This window comes from Accipiter gentilis, chromosome Z (genome assembly GCF_929443795.1).
Source record: "Accipiter gentilis chromosome Z, bAccGen1.1, whole genome shotgun sequence".
In the NCBI taxonomy this organism is placed as follows: domain Eukaryota; kingdom Metazoa; phylum Chordata; class Aves; order Accipitriformes; family Accipitridae; genus Astur; species Astur gentilis.
Genome location: NC_064919.1, coordinates 77,073,511 through 77,097,102, shown reverse-complemented (window position 1 = coordinate 77,097,102; position 23,592 = coordinate 77,073,511). Strand labels below are relative to the sequence as shown.

Sequence of the window (23,592 nt, the reverse complement as noted above, 5' to 3'; positions counted from 1 at the left end):
AGCTCCTCAAAGTTTTGAACACAGCATCTTAGAACTGAGAGAACAGTTTATCTTTTTAGTTGTAAACCAGAGTTTGAAATATCTTACAATATACTTTTAATCTCATTTTTCTAAAGAAACAGCATTTAAGAACTGAAAGAACAGTGTGCCTTTAAATGTTAAGGACCATATTTTAAAACCTTTATTAAAAAAAGGTTATATAGGTATGATGAATTTAAGTTGTATTTTAAAGTCAACTACTTACACATCTAAACGATTGAAAATGAAGTGCAAAATTGGAAGTCCAGTCACAGATGAGGCTGTAGTTGTGCTCAAGATAGAAGAGGTCTACTCACGGCAGGCACAGCTGTGCACTCACAAGCTAACTCAGTCTGTCTCAGCCATGAATCCTGCAGATCTGACTGACACCACTGATTAGGTCAGTTTGATCTACTTAATATAAACTCTCCCTTTCTAATAAGAAGGATATTAACTAAAGCTTTCTGTTAAGCAATAAAACCTTTCTAATTAAGCAACAAAAAATAAAAATGACATACTTGCTCTGTTTCAGGCACTTTCAAGATCATAGTTTATTTACTGTAGGTAAAAAGCTAGTATACAGATTAAGGGATCCCTTAAATTTCAACTCTACAGTTATACACCATCTAGTATTCTTGCTCTGAATGTTAACCAAAAAAGTTTCTAAACACCTGTAAGCCCCACTATAAATCTGCATTGTTATAAGGAAAAAAAAATATAAATCAATGCTTAATTTTTTCAATGCATAATATTTACACTGTAAAACCAATGGGGGATAACAAGCAGTGGCAAAGAGGCAATAAATTTTATAAAAGCCAAGGTTTTATATTTTTTTTTTTTTTTTTACAATAGTGTGCTAATCAGCATAATTGTATATAAAAAATTAAAATATAGCAGAGCGTCCCATTACAGAAATCTGAACTACAGTCATTACTTGCTAACTGTTTACATGCAACACCTGCTAGGACTGACTTGTTACTAAAGTGTAAAATAAGATTATGAGGTTTAAGAAACAAACATTAATTTGTGTACAAAATTAAATACTGCACTCAAGAATTGTACTGGTCATGAGCCTCTTCCATAAGCAGGGGGTGGGGAGTACAATGATAGAAAATGGTCTCTTTCCGTACACTAATTATCAAAGGCAATGCATAGACTGAGAACAGCTGGATGGCAAACTGTGTAGACACTGGAAACAAACAGCTTTCACATACATGCTCTTTACAGGAGGCCTTTCCTCCCATCAAATGGCAATGGCTGACAGCAAATAAGGGGCACCAGGTGTACAACTAAGTAGATCTTGCAAAATACTAAGATGGGGCAGTTGTTAATATACAATTTGAACTATATATACAATATAATGGAATGTATCCCATCCCAAAACTGGTTTATGAAACAATTGGACCTTTCTATACTAGCCTTATGACTCACCTATTGTTCTAATGAAAATGTAAGTACACAAAAGACTAGCATGAGAAGTAAAATTTGTGGGACATTTTACAGGAACTATAGGCAAAGCTGCTTAATGGCATTTCTGCTTTTAAAGTAATTTTGTTAGATATAATTGAAACATCTGTGTATAAAATGTCCTGACAGACACTTCAACATGGAGCTTTGGTGATTTTAAAAGGCCCTTTTTAATCTGTTATGAATTGTAATGCAGAAGTATTGATGCATGCACACATCTGTGTCAGCTGAGACTAGTGATCCAACTGCATGCACATTTCCTCCTTGAGGTGCTTCCCATGTTAAACCACTTCAATAACAATAAAATGAAAAATAGATTAAAAAAAGTATTTCAGATAACTCAAACTGAATAGGAAATGGAATGCCAATATGGCAATAAAACCTTTTTCTGTTGCTTTTAAACAGGAAGGTCTCTTGTACCAGCAGAATCCTGTATACAGATACACAGAGAAGGAGGGAATACACCACTTATAATTCCCATTAAACAAGAGCCGATTCATCATGTGAGAAGGTACAAATTACAGAAAACATGAATAGTCAATAGAAGAGAAACAACTGGTTCACATGAAAGAATAGAGAACACTTCAGTCTGAATGCAGTTATTTTGTGAAAGCTGCTACAACAGCCCACAGAACCTCATTCGTGTTGGCTTTCATACATTCAACCTCAGGGTCTAAATCCAGAAGCTGCCGCACTCTCTTTGTGGCTAAATCATACTGCTCATCCAAAAGGGGGGCAAAAGCGTTCTCCAGAACATCTGAAGCATGGGCTAAATAAACGAGTGCCAGCAAGCGCTTGTCCATGCGGTGAGGGTCATTCACCCATTTGTCAAGAACTGCTTCCTGAACCTTCTTGATGAGGCGCTGTTTGATATTGTTGTTGGTGAGAGGGTGTGTAGTCATGTCAAAAAGCAGGAAGTTCTGTTTCTCTGTTGTCAGTACACCTTTTTCCACTAGATTTTTAGCTAACCGTTCACGGACATTTCGCAGTTGGTAGTGCAACTTCAGTGGGTTCCATGTTTCACCTGAAAAAAAGCATGCAAAAAACCCAACAGTCAGGCAAAGTTTAAGTTGTACCATTAGAGTGATTTCCCCACTCCCTGTGGTGCAGAATGAGCTGTCAAATTCATATAGCTGACTATTACACTAAGATACTGTGCTAATGTCAGCATTTCTCTGATCTCTGACCTACCCAGATACAGGCATAGAGACAGAGACCCTGAAAGCCTCCTTGGAGGAACTTCAGTGTATGTTTAAAGTTTGGATGAAATGCTAGCTAAGCCATGTCTTGACTAAGGATATGACAAATAAGCACTCTTGTACTCAAGAAAAAACAACCAAACAAAACCCAAACCAGTCATGAATAAAGAGTTTACTTTTAATAATAAAAATAAGCATCTCCTTCAACCTTGTGCATTTGTCTGCTTCCAGCCTTTTACCATTTCGGAGACTGGAAGAAGTGTCATTGCCTGCCTTTCTGCCACAGGGACAAGCTAATACACACCTACCCTGTGCATTTCTCTTTCTTCAGGTTTTCATTCTTCTCTCCCTTCCTGCCCCCACCAGGTGAAACAATGACCATGCACTGTGTGAGCACAGGGATGTGTGTACACATGAGCACTTGTTGGGCAGGGCCTTTAATGTTTCTATAAAGATTATTTCTGATGCTTTTCGTTAAGGTAAGAGAACTGGGCCCTTCAGAGTGCATAACTGTGTGTGCATAGAGGAGGGAATTTAAAAAGCAGAAAATCAGCATCAACAGCTACTGATAAAGCTAAAATTGTTAAACACTGAGAAACCCACCTTTGCTTAAGAGTTTGCTGAACAAGCTAAAAATTTCAGGTGCAGCCTACCTAAGTATTTATTATAAGTATTAAAATCCCCTCCTGATATAAAAGAGTCTATGCATTTTAAGAGGCAAGAAGTATTTCTTATATAGATGGGGGGGTTCTAGAAATGATATGAGACTTACTGTATCTATTTGTTTCTGTATCAGAAAGCTTCTTAAGAATTCATTGGTTAACATACAAGAATAATAATAATAATAATAATAATAATAATAATAATAATAAAAACCTCAGATGACTTTAAGGTTTCTCCTACTGTGATGGAGAGTGACATACACTGTATCCAAGTAACAGCCAAGTTAAGTAAACAAATGAGGTGACACCAACTGCATAGTGAAAGGCAGAGAACCCACCTAGGCCTGAACTACCTGAGTCCCTGTAGGTCCCACACCTCATTGAATGTGATTCCCCAGCTTAAGCATGAATGAAACTATCACACACACACAAAAGGTAGTTTTCTTACAGAGTTACACACAGCAAAGGCTATTTCCTAGATTTTTCTACATTTGTTAGGTGGATGTGGCTATACAGTAACAAAAATCAGTACTGTGGTGACACCTTGTGACCAATCTCCTCAATTACACAGACACTTGCTTGTCCAAACACAGACGTTACATCTACACGAAGACCTGACATTTTGATCCAAACTTCTGTATTCCCTACACTTACTTCCCTTAGAGGCTATCTTATAAACAACATCACCCTGGTAAACAACATCACCCAACACATCCATATAAATATTTCCATGATGGCTTTGAACTCATATGTACTGTAACTTCATGCAGCATTCTTCACATCACTGATAATTATGGATAGAGTAGCACTTTTCCAGGATCAGGCCCTAAAGCAAAATTCTAAAAGAGTTTATAAAAAAAACCCAACCCGAACAAAACACCAAAATATTTTTCTTCAAAGGGCAGTCCTCTAAACCATGGGAAATGCAAAGAACCCTAATGCCATCTAAAAACTAGTAATTAACAACCACATGTAGATAAAAATGATTGATCCAAGTCTTGGCCACAGCACTGACGATAACTATTTTCCCAGAGCCAAAGCTCATCAGGAAAACCTTAGCTTAGCTTAAAGAAAACCGACAACATTGTTCATTCATTAGTTGACCTTTTTTGAATCAGTACTAACTTGATGTGCTCTGCACTGGGAAAGAAGGTGAAAGGTCAGCACAAATTATGTATTTGGGACAAGAAAAAGGAATTGTTTTTGCAGGCTGTAGAAGTGAAGGAGCTGTACTGCAAGACCACGCAGCAGCCATGCCCCCTGGTGACAAGGACTGCTTTGTTCTCCTGTCTACCCCCTCTGCCTGACAGTCAAGGAGCAAAAGGGGAGAGGTGGCAAGGGCAGGAGTACGAAGTGATGTGCAAGGAAGGCAGTTTAGGGTGGTATAGAATGAATGGGAAGAACATAACGAAAACAAGAAGGCAGAGAAATTTCACTCATTTTTGAAACACTTATCAATTGTTAAAAGTAACAGATTTAGACAGACAATGTCAAGTCTCACTACCCCCTACCTTCCAGAGTCATGTTGTTGACAAAACAGTGGGGGTTTTTTGGCACTGTTTGTGCAGCTAAGTACAGCTCTGACCTACTCCAAGGAAGATGCATTTTATGTGTTTTGTAAAAACACACAAACCCTGGTGATGACTTCTGGCTACTAAGAAGAACCCAACCCCCCCCCCCCCCCCCCCCCCAAACCGCAAAAGAATAAACGCACTACATGTTAAAAGACAGTCATTGTTAATTTCAGTTTAATTTATGCAACCTGAGAACAGAACTGGTGGCCAGGTATATGAAAAATGGTAACTGCAACTGTAAAGATGAAATCTAATTTGACTTTTTTTTTTGCAACATCTTACTAGCTTTACAGAAAGAGCTGTGTGCAAAGTAGTCATCTTGAAGACTTTGTTTTGAACAATGAGAAGTATCTGACATTTGAAAATATTACATTTCTCCAGTTAATGGGAAGAACTCCTGACTCTTTATTATTTCTTTACAATTAATGGCCAAATTAGCCTCAATTTTTACAACTGAGCAGTGAGGTCCTTATCTCCTTTCTTTATCAAAAGATCTTAACACTGAATCCATACACCTATACTCCAAACTTCCACTAATCCTCATTTCCAATTACAGAGAAAGGCAGTTATATCTCCAGGGTGCAGTCCTGATTTACTTCAGAGTCAGTGTAAGGCACCTCTTCCACAGAGTTGAGATGTCCTCTGACACTTCCATAAAGATCCTTTCTGTACCAAGTTAAGTCAAAAGCAACAGTTACTTGCATTTGATTAAAGGCTACAATCAACAAGAGACTACCCTAGAGGAAAGACTAATTAACATTTTTACATACTTTCTCCCCAAAACCCTTACAGTATAATCTCTAGTGATGCCAGATAATTGGCTTGGGGGGGGGGGGGAGGGGGGGGGGGGGGGGGGGCCGGGGAGCAAATACATTATGTCCAAGGCTTACCACTAAGCAGTTCAATCCAATTTTGTACTGTTTCAGGAGGCTGGGTCTCTTTTATGTGTTTCAGAGCTTCATCAAGCAGAACATCCCCTGTAGGAGCATCTGACTTGCAAATCACCTAGGACAGAATAAAACTCAGTCAGTATTTTGACTTAATTCATGTACCATAAACATCCATAAATAAAAACTGGAAAAATCTACCTGTTATCAAAACCCAGAATATGCAACTTTACAAAAATACCCAGTGGTTAAAAAAGAAAACAAAAACCAACTACCTAGGATTTTAATTACAGAGCTCTGTTAAGTCTTAGGTGATCTAGAACTTAAATTAACCCTGACTAAAACTATAGTATTTAATAACATGCTTAACATCTAATTTTTTAAGGATAACCCTCTAAGCTGGTCAGGTCCTTTGCTTCCTCCCCAAAACAAAGTATACTACAATGTTAAATTACTCTCTGATGGCTATTTACTGCTTCAAGTCAATTTATTCAAAATACTGCAGTTAAACAATTAGGCCATGTGAAATTGAGAAATCAATTACAAACTAAAAAAAGCAAGAAAATTGTTTTCTTCTTACATATATTCATGGATAAAAATAGGTTCAAGACAACTCTAAGTTTTACAGCTCTGAGGAACACATTGACCAGCAACACTATGTTCCATTCACTAACAGTTAAAATACATGTAATAGGCAAAATATGTATGTACTAATAAACCCCTCTAATATGCAGTAATAAATGGAGTATCATTTAAGTTTGTTATTAAATAACTTCTAAAATGACTTGAGCTCTTCCCTCAAGAGAGCACGAGAGCAACAAAAAAATCATTCACAGTAACGTAATATAATTTAAGAATTTGAGTAACTGCTTGTTTGCCAGTATAAGTATTTATATAAACCATGTACAAATACAATTTTTTTCTGGTTAGAAAAACAGAAGCAAGAGAAAACCAAAACCATACAGATTAAACTAGCCCAAGTCAATATGTATGAATAAAACCAAACTAACAACAATAAAATCTATCTTTCTTTAGGAAAAGAATGACTACTACAGTTTCAAAGCTATTTACAAAATCAACTACACCTGGCAATTTAAATAGTTTTACAATGTAGCACTTTCTAAGCATCAGGTAAAAAGATAGCAGGCAATTGACAGAAAAACTAACACATCAACACACTTCCACATATACAAGAAGCAGCAAGTGAAAGCTCTTGATTTTTGTAAGGCTTCACAGTAGTGAGAACGGTGTCCTGGAAAAGCTTTAAGTGTCCTCTTGAAATACAAGTTTAGTTCTGCTCTGTAGTTCTAATAAGCCTTTCTACAAACAACAAAGGAGTACAATACATTTTCATATTTCATCTACAGATGACAATGAAATGAGTTGCAATGGTAAGACAGCTTCAACACTGGCAAGATGATCCCAAACTGGAGATGTGTACAAAGTCAATGAGATTAAATGAAAGGGAAAATTGCTGGAGAGATCTTTGCAAATGCCTAACAGGTCATAGCAAGAATATTATTTCCAATGTAGATGGTACATAGAAAGCACAGAAACTAAGATTTTTTAACAAAAATCAGCAAGAATGAACCAGTCCACAATGCCACACCAGAAAGAACAAAGTTTGGTTAGATCTAAAAAGACAGACAGACATTTTTACAAAAAAGGTATCAAAGAGCAGTTTAGGGTGCCTACTTTGGGAAAAACAAAAGCTACCAGCTTATTCTGGAAATACAGAAGACGCAGGATGTACTGTCAAAAACTTCACCCGGCAAACTCAACAGCCAGGGAGCTGCTGCATTGCATTCAGTGGAGAATTTGAAGACTAGACATGTGCCAGCGTGGGACCAGAGAAACCTCATTATCTATTACTACATCAAGATTAAATGGTCTCTTGAGATACTGTCCAGGTCTCCATTTTGGGGAGCTGGAGATCACTCCGACCATAAACCTTGGATATTTGGTTTAAAAACACAACTACATTTTAATCCAGACAATCTGAATTTGAATCTAAACACACAAGAAAGCATATTTATCTTTCTGATTTACAAGCTTACACTACAGCATCACTCAAAACCTCTATTAACCACATATAATGATACTACATATCTTCCAGTTTTACATCAAGATTCTGAAATTTTGGAAGTTTCTGTTTTTTAATTATACAGGAGCATACTTCAAGTCAGGTTTTTAAGCTGCTACATTGCTGCTAGTAATAGCCACCTTTCAACTATTCCTCTAATAATTAGCCTAAAACCACTCAACTTATTTACCTTTACTTTTTTTAAAATTGACATTCCAGCAGTATTTTAGTTTCTTTCAAGTGTACCATATGATTAGTTTCACAGTAACCTTAGTTACACTGGATCACTCCAGCCTACTGCAGTTGGTAACCTACTACTCACCATCTCACTTTGACCACTAAGATTGAAGTAATCTTTTTGACCAATTTTATTATTTAAAAAACAAACCAAAACAAACAAAACAAACTTCACTGAAGAGATGAAAAATGCTTTTAAGTCTAGGATACATGTAAGGGTTTTTTTTAAAGTTCAGAAAACAGCTTTCCTTGCTTATTTGGAGTTAAATACTTTTTCCTACCACTGCAAAGAAGTTTAACAAGCTAGCCCGAATATAATGCACTGTGACAGTACAAGCCTAAACATACAAGCATTTAGAGGAAAGAGCTGTAAGGAGCATAGACTCTCCCATTCAACTCAGTCAGGACTCCATAAACTTGTGTGAAGCCACAATGCACAGCAATTTTGTTTTCAAATTTGCTGTTCTTTGCAGCCAGGCATACAGCACTGTTTCTTCTTGCTTCTCTGCTACACTGAATATTCACTGCATTGATTCTTCTGATTATCCTTCCCCTCAAAAGTATTTTGGTTCTCACTTCCATGGTATTTCTCTTCCCCTCCCCTTCCCGGCACATGGAAACAGGCAACAGCAGAAGCCCAGCCACCTCTCTCCTATCTTCATGGACCTGTTCTTTCTTGGATTTATTGATGAATGCTTCTTGGCTAATCTTCAGAGTCATAATAGCACAAGAAGAGTGGGAAATCGAGTGGACCGGGGATCTGATGAGTTGAATCACCACAGAAGATTAAGCATCCACAAGGGGGAAATTGTTTTATCTCTTTAACAGAGGAGCTAAGGTAGAGAAAGCAGCTAAGGTTATAGATCTTCAGAGATGATGGTCCTTAGCCTTATTGCAAAAAAAAATTCTTTCTTTATTCCAATTTTTCAGTGATTTATCAGGTACTAGATTTGCCTTGTATCCAACTGCTGAGGAAATTTAAATTATACAGAATATTTAATTTGTATTTTCCACAATGCAGCTTTACAATTAAGTAATGCTAAAGATTAAGCACTTCTTGTGTTGATTTTTTAAGTAAAATTCATTATTAGTTTTAACACAAAAATTCACTCATGCAAGAATCACTCAGAATTGTCAGCTATAAAATACTGAAGTAAATCTACCAAGAATTTGTTGGGGTTTCTTTTGTTTTTAAGAACTCTAATGATTTGGTTTGCTTTCTGAGACTGTAAGGCAGCATAGAGTATCATTTTCTACCTTCAATAATCACTAGTCTTAGAAATTTATTTATATGTTACCCTCAACATTCACTTATTTGTTTCTCAAATTGATACCAGTAGGTAGAACTCCAAAATGATGCAATGATTACATACTCTTAAGCCAAATTTATGATGATATTGCAACATAAAATACGTCGTACTGATTTTCAAGGTTTCATTAACATCAATCAAGTCCTTGTTTGCCAGTTACTTGGTCTCATTTGTCTCTCTATGGCATTCGAGCATGGATTTAATGCATTTTGATCCGTTCTGAAGTTCTGTCTCAGAAACTGCAAAAAATTATCAGCAAAGATCTACCTGATTTAAGGCTCGAAGTAGCTTTGCAATGTAGCTAGCAATGTTTTAAGTCAGCTGTATGACCACAGCCACAGTTAGCTGGTTATAAATCTGTACTACTGCCTAAAGAACTAGTTCTACCCTCTTCTTGTCCTCACCTTATTGCTTGTGCCAGCAGTCTCACTTGTGCCCCACCTGATAAGATCAAGAACGTGATTCAAGTAAAAACTAAACTGATCAAAGCAGCAAATTAGTTTTCAGCCAGAGGGGTGACCTGACAAGGCTGCACAAATGCTAGTAAAAACCCAAGATAAGCCTCTTCATAAAGACAGGACTAGCCTTCTCAGCTGCAACACAGGCTAAAGTGACTGAAGCCTAAGCTCCTCCCTTCAAACCATGGCTTGAAGATACAGGCCTTTGATTCACAAATCAAAACTTTGATTTCTAAGGAGATTGTACATTCCCACAAAATCCGAGGATGGACCTGGGGCAAGGAGGAAGAAGGGTTAGCCTGAGAGGCAGAAACTATAGAAAATGGTATTGCCACTGAATCACAACTTTGGATGCAACTCGACAGCTCATTCCACTCACTAAGCGCTGTGTTTAAACCACAGGGAAAGCTGAGGTCAAGGGAAGCAAAGCCTGCAAAAGGGGGACAAGGAGAACACTTGGTAGAGTTGATACACTTAAATCTGGCCGACACAGAAACAAGACTGAAATTTGGTGTTAATGCAAAACTTCAAATAAGGTACAAAACAACACAAGTCATTCATGAGAATGATTTCTAAATTGAGCGAGGTGGTGCAGGGGGAGAAGAAACCTCATGTATATCGATTAAGGATGTTATTTGCAAAAAAATACTTAGGCAGAAACCAATCTTCAGCCGAATTTTAAATTAAAAACTTTTCATAGAACCCTCCTGCCAACAAAAAAGAAATCTCAATTGCCTTACAACAGCAGAAAGAACAAAATCTTTAATCTTGGGTAGCTTTTAGATCTCTTTAAACAAAAGGGGGTGGGAGTGGGGGAGGAGGAACAACCACACCTACTCACCCTCAAGACGATAAAATTAAAAACCAAACAAACAAACACCCCCCAAAACAAACCACCACAAAAGACGACAATAATTTTGCTTGTATTCTTTACTGAAGATATGCACAAGTTATTTTTCCATTTTCCTAAAAAAAGAAAGTTTAAATTTCAGGTAGAGAGAACTGACAACTTTTGCATAAAATGAAAATAACTGCTAAAGAACATTCCTGAATGCCTAAGGAGCCAAAAGCTTTGGAGGAAAAAAAAAATTGTGCAAGCTAATCAATGCTGAATATGCTTAAATGAAGCTAAAAGAAGCAGGAGCTGTTTGTCTGAACAGAGGTTTGATTCTTCAGAAGAGGAAGAAGCTGGGAGAAGGCTGGGGAATTTGTAAGCTTTCCTTTAAAAAATTTAGCAAAGGATAATATTGACATGGAAACATGCCATAAAAGAGAATGTTTTCTATCCACCACAGATAAACTTGACCATTTTCAAGAAGCTTATTTTACAAGTATCCTCTAATGCTAATGAAATAAAAATTCTTCAAACAGTGTGATTTTGCACATGTTGTACAAAGGAAAAATCCAGCAGCAAAAGTAATAAATTAAGGCCTCAAATCTTCAGTCTAATTCAATAAAGGACCTTAAAAACTTGCCCAACTTAAAGGTCAGTTGAGTACAACTAATTTAACACACCTTAAACTCAGCACAGTTTTGTGTTCTCAGGGGCCCACAGTACAAGGATAATTTCCTTTCCATGCATTGCAGGCGCAAACAGCGACATGTGTACACCAGAATTAAACCTATGTCTTGCAGGATACATCTGGCAGGCTGTCAGTTAGCCATTCCTTTCAGTCTGAACCCACATCTCACCAACATTGCAAAAGCCAGTTCCTTCAGCAGATTACAACTGGTGCTGCTGACTCTCTGCAGTAACTGCTGCCGCTGCACCCGGGGCCAGAGCCACTGCCAACTGTTTGTGCAAGGTTCCCAACAGCAGCCAGAACATGTCAAGAGAACAAACAGGAGCAGAGAACAAGTACAGAGGATTCTTCCAAGGCACTTCAGCTCACCATTTAAACACTTTTCACTCTGTGCATATAACTTGGGAATGTGATCATTTTCCTCCACTTACCTTTCTTGTTAATAGGCTTTTGCGCCTCATTCCACAAGCCTCTAACTGAAGACGGCCCCGCAATGCCAATTCAATTAACATACAGCCACGCAATCCTGAGGAGATGCAATCATTCCAGAATGATGTGTAACCCTGTGAAGAATGAAAGGCAATAAGATATCTCCATCTCCACCTGAAAGCCAATAGAAAGAGAGGCTTACTCTTTCTCTAAGCAGTCCTCCTGCCTTCATACACTTTTGAAGTAGCACCACTAGTCAACTACCATTCCTGTAATGGAAACATGAAACAGACTCATCCCCTATTAGTTTTGACACAGCCTCTGCTCTTCGAAGAATAAGGAAACCTCAGGACAGTGATGAAAAATGAAACAGTGAGATATCAAGAACTGTGAGATATAAAGTGTAGTTTATACATAGAGATATAAAGTGTAATTTATACGTAGTCAAAGTAAACTTACTACATTTTTAAGACATCAAGCGTTTGGCATTATGGACATAACACAGGCTTCTCTGAGCTTCCTGAGAAATATTAAGATGATTTTACATCTATAAACAATACAGCTCTGATAAAGTACTAGTACTTATAAATCAATCTTAAGTAAAACATGGAGTGTACTGGAAACATAGATGTGGCAATCAGCACAAGCCCCGGAACAGGTTTTTTTTATCTTGAATATAGTGAACCAAAAGACAAAAGTTTTCAAGCAAATATTTGAACAGCTATTTTGTCATTTAAATCCTTTGAAAACATGTATTTTTAAAACTTGATGCAAATTGTTCTCATATGGACTGCGGAACTGCAAACCACACTTACTCTATGAACCACACCACATCTACCATGCTTCTTCAGCTGTACTTCTCCATTGACAGCTGTTTTCTTAAATAGCAGAACAGAGCATTTGACCCAATACATTCACTCAATATCTAGAAATACATATACTGACTTTTGTACTCCACTGCTCAACAATTATGACCAAAAAAAGTCTTACGAAAAGGATTCTATTTTACCTACAGAGTAGCCAACACAGTTTTTGCATGGTTTTTAAGTATCTAAGACAAAACAAACCATTCTGAGAAATACTTTGTCTTTTGAGAAATGACTGCAGAAACACTTGGTATGATCCAGAAAGACCTTCCAAAACTCCTCTACTGATTCATCTCCGAAAATACCTACTTCGTGATACTTTTCTCTAAAGCGCTGTAAACAAAAGAAAGAGGAAAAAAAAGAAGAAAAAGAAAGCACTCCCTTTCCTAAAATTTATCTTAACCAAAAACAAAGACTAGCTTAAATCAAGACCAATTCAATTTTGTTCTATTTGCAGCTAAAAGTTGCCAATGTATAGAGATACAAGACGCACGTATCTAAGTCCACTAAACTTACGAAATAGTCCCCAACTAATGCATGCCATTAAATATAGATTTCCAGGAATATGATATTTGTTTCCATTCAGCACTCAGCTATTTTCAAGAGCTGTATTACATAGATGAACCATACTTCTGAAAAGTGGACAAAAGCTCTGAATCCCTAGAAAATAATTACTGAAATATGTCACAGGTATTTATGTGAGAGTCCATATATATTTAAGGTTTATGAGTATCAGCTAGCCTCATAAGTCAGCCATTCTGTAAACTAAGATTTTGGTTGGCAACCAGACCAGACATTTCTTTGCCAAAACATGCAAGACAAGGTGCAGTATTTGCTTGATTTAAAAAAAATAAAGAAAAAAGGGAAAAAAGGAGACGAGTCCTACATTCTACTATTTCCAATCAAATACTCTCTTTACACAATGATTTTTTAAAACAGGCAACACATAGACAAACTAAAAACCTATTGCACGAACTTACTATAGTGGCACAACAAATATACTCCTCTTTCTAGTCACAAAAAGTCTTATGTTATTATGCGAAAAATTAAAGTGCTAAATTTTTTCCCTTTGTTTACTAATGAAAACTGAATTTATTTTTAAAGTGGGTATTTTTCAATAAAGTGACTTTAACTACACTGCTCCAGGCAGCAATTACCAGATGTAAACTCCTCTGCTCCAGCAGTCATTCAACACACATGGCCACAGGCTGCAAAGAAACAGAGGATCATAGGATAATTCAGGTCGGAAGAGACCACAGGAGATCTCTAGTCCAACCTCCTGCTGAAAGCAGGTTCAGCTATGAAGTCAGGTCAAGTTGCTTATGGCTCTATATTCAGACAACTCTTGAAAACCCCCAAGGATGAAGACTGCACAACCATCCAACAGTTTTTAATCAAGTGATCCCGAAAGGCAGCTCAAAAAGATTACATTCTTAATAAATGGAACTGCTTGCTCTAGTGGGTTAGATGACATTAAAGTCATGAGAATGTATACTGAGTCGCCACCTTTTTTTTCTTCCTTTTTTCTATATTTTTTTTCACGCTCAGAGTTTGCAGGTGGTCCACTAGAAAAGGAACAACATATTTCAATACAGAGATTATACTGCTATTAATGCAGTGAGGATTGAGATATTTTATAACAGTTGGTGTCATTCTGAACATTTCTCAATCCATTAAACTGATCTTTCTAGATAGTTCAGGCAGATGGACTGATCTGTTTTGGCACTTACTGCAAAGACCTCAGACAACTGAAGCAATCTTCACAGAAGGTCAGTATAGCACACAACAGTCTAACTAAATCATCCTTTAAATTAACTCAAACTTCCTGATGTAACTGAAAATGAGTAGAAGCAGACATTTATATTTGACACTGCAAACAGCTTCTTGACACCTACTTTAAATGGCATACAGCGTAACTAGAAAAAGGTGCACAAAACCCCCAATAATGCTCAGCCTTATAGAACTACTACCTATTAAAGATGCTACAGATGGACAGTGAAGAAAAGAGGAGTGAAAGGGGTAGGAAAATAGTAACAATATATGGGGAGAACAGCAATATAAAATAAGGTACTATTTGCACAAGAAAATTATTTTTTCTTTTTCCACAGACAAGGACTAAAAGGTGGTAAATTAAGCTAGCTCACAGGTTAGAAAAGTCAAAGGCCAACTTCTTTTCTACATTTCTATTGAACTGTTTTTACAGGAAGGCAAAAGTAAAAAAAATGCCTTTAAAGAATTAGTTAAATTCATAGGAGATTGATAGTGAAGTTTGACAGACTAGGCAATAGATCTGTAAACCACGCATGGCCTGGGAAGCTCCCACCCAGTTGAAGTCAATGCACATTGGAAGAGGAGTCTTTACACTGGGCACACCCATTCCCTGAACACAGCCTGGCCATTGCTCCTTACAGGTTATGGAATGAGATAGGGATTTGGTTTGACCTTTTAACACTATTCTTACTGTTATTCCAAATACCTAACGGTCTCAAAACACTTAGATTGAAGATCAAAGACCACTATTTATAGAGGCAAGTCATTCCACTATTTAATGCTCTTAAACAGCACTAGTTTTCTCATGAATACACCACCAAATGTTTTTACTTTATCCATCTTCCTACAAGTCTTTTATCATTTTATAAACATCCTAACTCCGTGAAGTACTTATTTCAGTAAAGTTGCTAAGCAGCAGGGGGGAGGGGAAGTCTTACAAGGCAAGAAATTATTTTTATCTGACAGCAATCACACTAGAATAGCACATTAAGCTATGAATAGCTTGCAAGACAAAATTTTATATCTACATTGATTCAAAGATCAAAAGAATGTTTACAACTGTCATGTTTATTTACACAAACACAGCACAAAAGCTTTTTTCATCAGGGCTGACCTAGAAATTTTCAAGTAAAAACTAGTTTTGCTAAACAAGCATAAAGGGAAACAAGAATAAAGTATGTAACAGAAACTTGTTACTATATTAACTTTGAAAGCTCAGACTTTCCACACAGGTTTGGCAAAGCACAGCGCTAAGTCTAGTATCATCTTTCTGTTTAAAGAATAGGTTATCCAAAATCCATGGTCATTAGGCCATTTCTCTCCCACCACCTCCTCCAGCACTTGCTGTCTCCTCTCCCCATGCCCCTTGCCCAATTTCCAGCTCACACAGGTCTTTCTGTTCAGTTAGCCATTAATCACTTGAAACTAACACTTATCAAATAGTCCACCCCCTAACAATGGTCCTGTGCCTCAGTGTTACCCAACTTACCTCCATCTTCCACTCCCTGCTTTCACCTTACCTCTTTAGCTCCTCTTCCCCATTACCTGAGACACCCTCTCTCCTACAGCAGCCCCCTTCCCCAACTCATCTTACTGTGACATGTAATACATTAACTTACCACCTGCAGGTTTATAAAGATCTAAATTTCTGTGACCTTCAAATTTCCTTAGATCTGTTCACACAGATGGTGCAGACAAGATGGGAAAGCATTTATACTCTATTTGGTGAGCAGCCATCTTATGCTTGTCTCTGCTCCAAGAGATGGACAAAGTCACATGATACATTAGCAGACATACAAACAAGTAATCCTTACTGATACTCTGGGTCTAGCTCTGCTAAGCAAAGCACAAGCTCTCACAGCTTCTTCCTACTTACTGTAGGAATACCCCAGCTCAGATCTGCATACAACACAGTGTAAACATATACTAGGACCCAGTTTCCTGCAGCTGCTGGCAAGCAGAGTGCAGCAGAAGGCAGGGTTCATGCACATAGGAAGGAAGGGAGAGGGAAGAGACCCTGAGTGGAAACATCCTACTCATGTCCCTTAAAACTTTAACTTACATTATTCCCCAACAACGTGCTTTCCCAGTCTGCCTCCAAAACCCCTCACTCTCAAACTTCACAAAGCTGTACTTAAAATGGAATAGGGTTCTAGGACTTGCAAAAAGTCTTTATCAGGGTTCCTGGAAATTATGAGAACTCCTTCATAGACAAAGAAATAATGTCATTCTACATCTCAAAAATTATCACCCCAGCTACGAAAAACCTAATGGGATCATCTGTTTATGCTATCATAAAGCCATAGCTAGAGAGAGAAAACACGTACACATTAGCGCAGACAATGCCATAGCATTCTGAATTTGGTGGCTGTTCAAATATTTTCGTGAAGCACTCAGTACTTAAGTATAAGAGCTGTTGCAGAACTATTAAACTACAGACTTCTACAGAACACACTGATTTCCAATTTTTCAAGACACTCAAAATTTAAATTTCTGGATATTTAAAATCTGTATGTTACTCAAGAACTTTTATAATTCAAAGATTTGTAGAAATGTGTTTTGAAAGAAGACAGATAAGACAACACTTTCTCTACCTCACGTCCATAAAGACACTGCAGCAATGACCATTATAATTTACTGAGTGTGCAAAAAATTATTACAAGACAACTCTAACATGACCAGATGCACCTGAAGGTATTTGGCAAAGATCAGTGCCAAGTATGTTAGCGATTTCTACACAACTGATGCTGCTTTAAGAACTTGCACAAAACTTCAAAAACATTTCACTTAAGCACAAAACGGCCAACCTTCATGGAACAGTCATTCAGTTACCTCTTACATTGCTCTACTCAGCTTCCAGGCAATTGTTACACTAGCTCTATTTAAGACAAAACAACACCAAACAAAAAGACCCCACCCAAACAAACTTCAATATTTTCTGTTTCCCAAGAGCAAATTAAAGTCACCCAGCAGTAAGAGTGCAAAAAATGCAATTAAATTACAGATGCCATTTTGCATTTATAGACATTACCTCAAAATATTGACAGAGAAGTAATCTTCAATGGATTACAGAGTGAAGTTTAAAAAAAAAATCCCACAAAAAAATCCCCTCCTTCATAGAATTGAATTGAGTACAAAAGATTCACATGAGACCAGGTAATCTTCTGCTGAGAATACTTTTACACGCAAGAGTTACTAAAAATCTATTCCCTCTACAGAAATACACATTCTCTCTCCAATTCTTCAGTTAATTGAGGAGAGCAGCAGTTCCACTACACCTCGCACAGACCAGAAAAAAGAGTGGGGAAGAGTGAAAAATCTGTTAAAATCTCTCAGATTCAAAAGAAAATAGAAGATAAGAAGTGCTTGCAGAGTTCCAACCCTGAGGCTTCAAGATACACACATCGTAATTAAAAAAAGTGTTTAACTTTCTTGGTTAAGGCCACCTGTTTACAGACCATTGTATAGTGCAACATAGACCATAGCTGCCAATGCATTCCCTGATCTAACCTAGCAAGTCTGAAGCTATTAGAGATTACTTTGCAGACCACAGAGCCATGGCAAATGGAAATTAGCTTTAAGTCTTTTAAAAAAGCACAATAAAGCCATATAATAGTCTGTGAAGATAACTGAGGGTTACAACAACCTGCTCACCAGAAAATAAAGTATTTCTTTATTTTAGCAACAACAGGCCCCCTCAGGGCCATCCTCAGGTCCACACAGACTCATATTCAGTGTTAGGTCAAAGTTTTGGTCCTGACTCAGACTCAGTTTACGTTTATGAAGAATCACAACAGCAAAGCTTCCCTGGGATAATGCATGTAACACTGCCCAGTCTATACTTCTCTTACTAAAAGCCTTTTCATTTTATATGCACACTTAATAGTACTCCTTAAACTCTCACCTAGCACCCTCTAGTTAAAAGCAAAACAAAAGATTTATGGTAAACAGACCAAAATAAACCAAACAAGTAAAGGGGAACCTTCTGAAGGAGAAACATCACTAGAGCTACTCAAATCCCTGAATTCCTGTTCTCAGGGAACTCCAGATTCTTCTTTTATGAAACACATACACACACACAAAAGACTTCAAAATTTAATTAAGAATGCAATTTCTGAAACTTCACTTAGAGATAGCAGCAATAAAATGTTGCTTTAACCCTTTCCAGCCACGGTAGCCCCATGAGAAAGGGAGCTGGCCAACTTGGAAAGTAACAGCCAAGATAAACAACAATTACAGCTCCTGAGGATTTTGGAAGTCCTAGCTCCAAAGCAATACATCTGAGAGTCTATCAAGAAGACATGAAATACCTACTGTCAGGGTTTCTCAGAGAGGAGGTACAATCTAGGTTAAAGAAACTTTCACTTTAGCAAACAGTAGATTCTGAATTTATAGGTAGCCTGTTTTCCATTAGAAGAATATTTCAGAGGAAAAATTTCAACCAGCTCTACTTGGATGCTGAAAGATACAAAAATGAGACTTCCTAAACTCTGCTGGAGTTTGCTATTACTTCTGCATGGATAGCATTCAAATACTGTGTTGGTGGTAGCAATATAAAAGCTCTGAGACATAAAACTATTGTTCTGTTTATACACAAACAAGTGTCCAGCTTTCCCAAACACGGGTTTCTTCCTTGCCATCTATTCTTTCCAATATGCAGCAGACTGTTTTTATGGTATGTTCTCAGAAATCACAGATGACAAACATACTGGAAAATATTCTGTGCTTGCTGGCATCACGGGAAGTTACTGAGGGCAATAATCTCCAGGTGCAATTAGTCACACTCACCAAATTTACATGCCAGCATAACAGAAATACAGTTTGGAGACCTGTAAAACATACAAGGTTCAGTTCTACTATTAAAATGAGAATAAGAAGAAACAGTTGTCAACAGATTTGTAGCCTGAGATGGACTAACTAAATCGAATGTGGAACTTGGGGGGAAAAAAACCACTTTGAAAGTCAGTTTAGGTCATTTGTATGATTGGGCAAAGCAAATTGAGTAACCTGCTGGTATAAATTATATGTGTGGGACTGATTTTCCTGTTGCATAGCGCAATTAGCAAAGAGTCTACTTAGTTCTAATGTGTACACAGCATGGGTTACAAAGGCAGAATATACCTGCATGCTCACTTTTGAGTAGTTATACCAATACTGAGAAAGAGGCTCATGTTTCATATATACATAAATTCAGGTATCTTTTCTTAGAGGTACTTAAAGTGGCAGTGAGAAACACCAGGGGAAAAAAGCAGGAAAAGAAACTGAGGAAAAATGACATCCCAGTGTTAATTACTTACTTTCTCAGCACAAGCATCTCTTTCGAACCACTACCTTCTGTACACCACTTAAATTATTTTTCCTTTGAGAGATTCATTTCAGTTTTACTGACCTTCCAAATCAATGTCACAGCATCTCATTTTAACCTCGCACAAAACCATGTAACTGGAGAAGGTATGTCCTCTCCCATGGTTCCTTTTTTGCCATTTGAGGACTAAACCCAAGAAGGCTGTCCAACAAAGCCTGAACTGCTGCTAAAGTATCTATTTCTTCACTCCATCGAAGCACATCACTGTTCTCTCTCTTGAGCCCACAGTAGCATTTGTGTAGTCAGCTAGATGAGAAAGTGGTCTATCTGAAAGCTAATGTTCAGTCTGCTCATCTGATTCACTGAGCAAGTGAACAAATTTCAGAGACAGGACGGCAAAGGGAAGGAACATGGTTGCATGGAAGCAAAAGACAAGAGCATCCCCTTCCACTGACAACCGACACTTCAATGGACAAACTGCTTTCAAAACCTGAGTAGTTTTCACAACCTGAATAGTTACATCTAGAACTATTTATTTATCTTTGGGATAAAGAGCTGGGGGGGGTCGGGAACCAAACAAAACCCCACCCTGTACATTTTTGGGCTACTTGTACTTAAGCCATTCAGGAGCACAATCTGCTCAGAAAACAGAAAATGCTTAAAGCTTAAGGTATCATACACTATATTCATCACTACCTTCAGCTCCCCATTTTGGACCTCAGCAATGATTACCCCGATCATCATAAATTTGAAGTTACATTGTTTAAATCTGACAGGACAGCAATAGAATCCCTTTCTTATTCTCTGAAGCAACAGCACGTTCTTTCAGAGGTGCCTACTACCCTATTATTAGCCGGCACAAAGCACAGACAGAACATAATAATCCAAAATCAACCATCTGTCATCCATTTGAAACCTACTGCAAAAGACAGGCAGAGACAATTTATCCTGAAATACAGTCTGTGGCAAGTTGTATTTCATAATGGACATAATCACAATTGCGACAGAACTCTCACCTTTTTAGTCAAGGAGTTCCTCTCTGAAGTAGTAATTTTGGTAGCTACAAAAAGACAGCTGGGGAGGGCAGAAGGGAAAGGAATAACAGCATATACAATCCAGTTGCACTGCAGCAGGTTAAAAGTTAATAGGAATTTTCAGTTGCCACAGTTTTCATGTCAAAGATGGCCATTTCCTTCCTCTGGCATACTAACTCCAACATCAGAATCTGTTGCAAGCACCTGTACAAATTTAATCTGCTTCACAGCTATGATTGTTGATGACAAACACTGTTTTTAAGTATTTTAAATTTAATGACGAGTACTAGCAGACTGAGAAGCATAGGGCTATCATATTCCCCAAAAAGACAAGAACCATCTTATACTGTTTCCTTTATGTAGTCTCTCTAAAATTACTAATACTAATACTAAATACTAAAATACTTTAAATACTTGAAAGCAGTTGGAATCACCTGAAGAACTTCTACAACACATCTCCTTAAAGCTGTTTTCAAATCCAAATAAGTAAAATACAAAATATAAGCAGTATGTGTATAGAAAGGACAATGAAAGTACCTGGTTTATTATAAATTATGTTTTAGCATAGAATTCCAATCCTTTCTGTTGGCCCAAAAGCTTCATTTTATGAATTCCAAACACTATCACCAGTATTCTTCTACAACAGAAACACTACATCCTCTTGGATATTCACATAAAGTCATACAATTAAATGCAGATACCAGCAGACAGTGGTAGGAGAGGACCAAGAACAATAAGTGAACATCAGCTTCTGACACCTGTACGTGATTCTGTGGTTCCTATCCTTTCAGCTGAAAGTAAAATTGCTGATTAGAAAAATTGTCTGCTATTGTTGCAGGTAAGTACCTCTCTTCGTATCTACAAGCAGAAGTGTCAGGCAGGTCAATGCCAGTAACCGAGTTAGTCTAATAAGTTCATGGATTCTTTAGATATGAAAAAACTCTTAGAAGTTAGTATTCTATTTAGGAACATCATCATTCTATAAGGAATGCCTACTACAAATTCTGAATCTCTTGAACAGGGTGGAAGTCCACAAAATTGATGCTATATATAAAATATGCTCAAATTAAGCATAAAGTATTTGTCCAACAAATCTGATATCTGACTTCTTCAAACTTCAACCACATCCTTTTTCAGAGCAGAACATTCTTATACTAGAAATAAGGTACACTTTTTTAAAAAAAATTATATAATTTTTTTCTTCCTGCATACTGTTGCAAGAAGCTTCTCAACATAAAAATAAGCAAACAGGTGTAAAAATGAACACAAAATGAAAAAAAAATCCTAAGTTCTCAATAACAAATAGAAAAGCTGGTCAATACTAGGAGAACTAACTGTATATTTATTGTGATAATTTGGAGTCCTTGGATCCTCTTGTGCAGCCAGCCAGCATTTGTTCCTCCTCAGCTAGGTCCTTATACAGATTTCTATAAAGCTTTGATTCAGCTTCAGTAACCTTAGACAGATTGTAAACATGTAAAGCACCTTAACTCCAGTGAGAACCAATTAAATGTCTTTTTACCAGCATAACTAAACATAGTTATAAGAAGCTGGTGGAAAACGCAAACAATAGAGAACAATGATGGCAGAGGAGAAAAAGGAAAAGCTTCATTGCAACATTCATCAAAGACAGGCTGGAATGTCCGAAATTATTTGAACTTTCAAGGTAAAATTAGGCTGCTCTCACCACAGGTATCTTATTATATGAATTGATCCATTTTCACTTTCAGGGGATCAAAAAGATCTGTTCTTTTCTTTCCAATGCAGGTTACTGTAATTTAATCTACCTGAAGATGGGTGTAACCACAGCACAGAAGCTGCAGCTGACAGCAACTCTCAAACAAGAAAAGCTGACATGGTCAAATATCCATATGCTTTAATGACTTGGAGATTCTCTGCTATTTTTTAATATACATTCAATACACATATCAATTTATTAAGTCTGATAGTCTGATTAAGTCTAATAATATAGATTTATCACCTCTAAAAAAAAATCTTACACTCCATGACACTACAGTACTGCACAATGCCAGACAGACTAAAACACAAAACCAAATTCAGCTTCTGTGGCAGCATTCTCTGGCAAGACCCAAATCAATTTCCTTCTACAAGGAACTGTGTGGTCTTACCCCAGAAAGTATAATGTTCAGGGTTAGGGTCTTGCTTAAATAACTCTTCAATAATAGTTTCAATCTCTTCCCTCCTCTGTTGAACTAAAAGACAAAAAAGAAGAAAAAAGTCTCCACAATTCTGGAATGCAAGAATAATGGTAAGCTGAGAACACATTGAAAATTTTTTTCCTCATGTTTAGGTTCTAAGACAACAAGCAACCCTAAAATGCAAAATTGATATTTGGTTTTGAGAGCAATAAGATTCAATAAAATTTAAGATTATTTAGAAAATTATAAAGACAAACCCTCTCTTTTTCTTATAGAATTGTTTTCATACCTACTGTCTGCCAGATTTTGATTTCCACTGCTTTTATTGACCAGTCTGTTTTAAGACATATTTGATTAAAGACATGACCCGGTCTCACCTGACTGGAATGCATTCAGAGAAGGCTACCTAGTATATATTATATAGACATATAATATATGTAATAACCAAAACTGAAAGATTCATTTTAAGGTAGCTCTTAAATGGGTACAAAGGAATTTCAGATCCAGTATAAGAAATACAGTTCTATCTGTCTACATAACTGGAAAAAATAAAAATGCATTTCTGAATAATTTCTAAAATAATTTAGGAGACATTGATCCCTTTTACTAGT

General features: G+C 37.1%; 1 protein-coding gene across 1 annotated transcript in view; it reads right to left on the bottom strand.

The window, feature by feature from the left end:
• Positions 1 to 551: 551 nt before the first annotated feature.
• GOLPH3 (golgi phosphoprotein 3) overlaps positions 552 to 23,592 on the bottom strand; it is a 32,434-nt gene continuing 9,393 nt past the window's right edge. The window contains exons 2-4 of the mRNA XM_049795312.1: positions 11,850 to 11,981; positions 5,811 to 5,925; positions 552 to 2,509 (exon numbers count right to left, since the gene is read on the bottom strand). Coding sequence (XP_049651269.1) covers positions 2,085 to 2,509; positions 5,811 to 5,925; positions 11,850 to 11,981 — 672 coding nt within the window. The 3' untranslated portion in view covers positions 552 to 2,084. The remainder of the gene's footprint in view (positions 2,510 to 5,810; positions 5,926 to 11,849; positions 11,982 to 23,592) is intronic.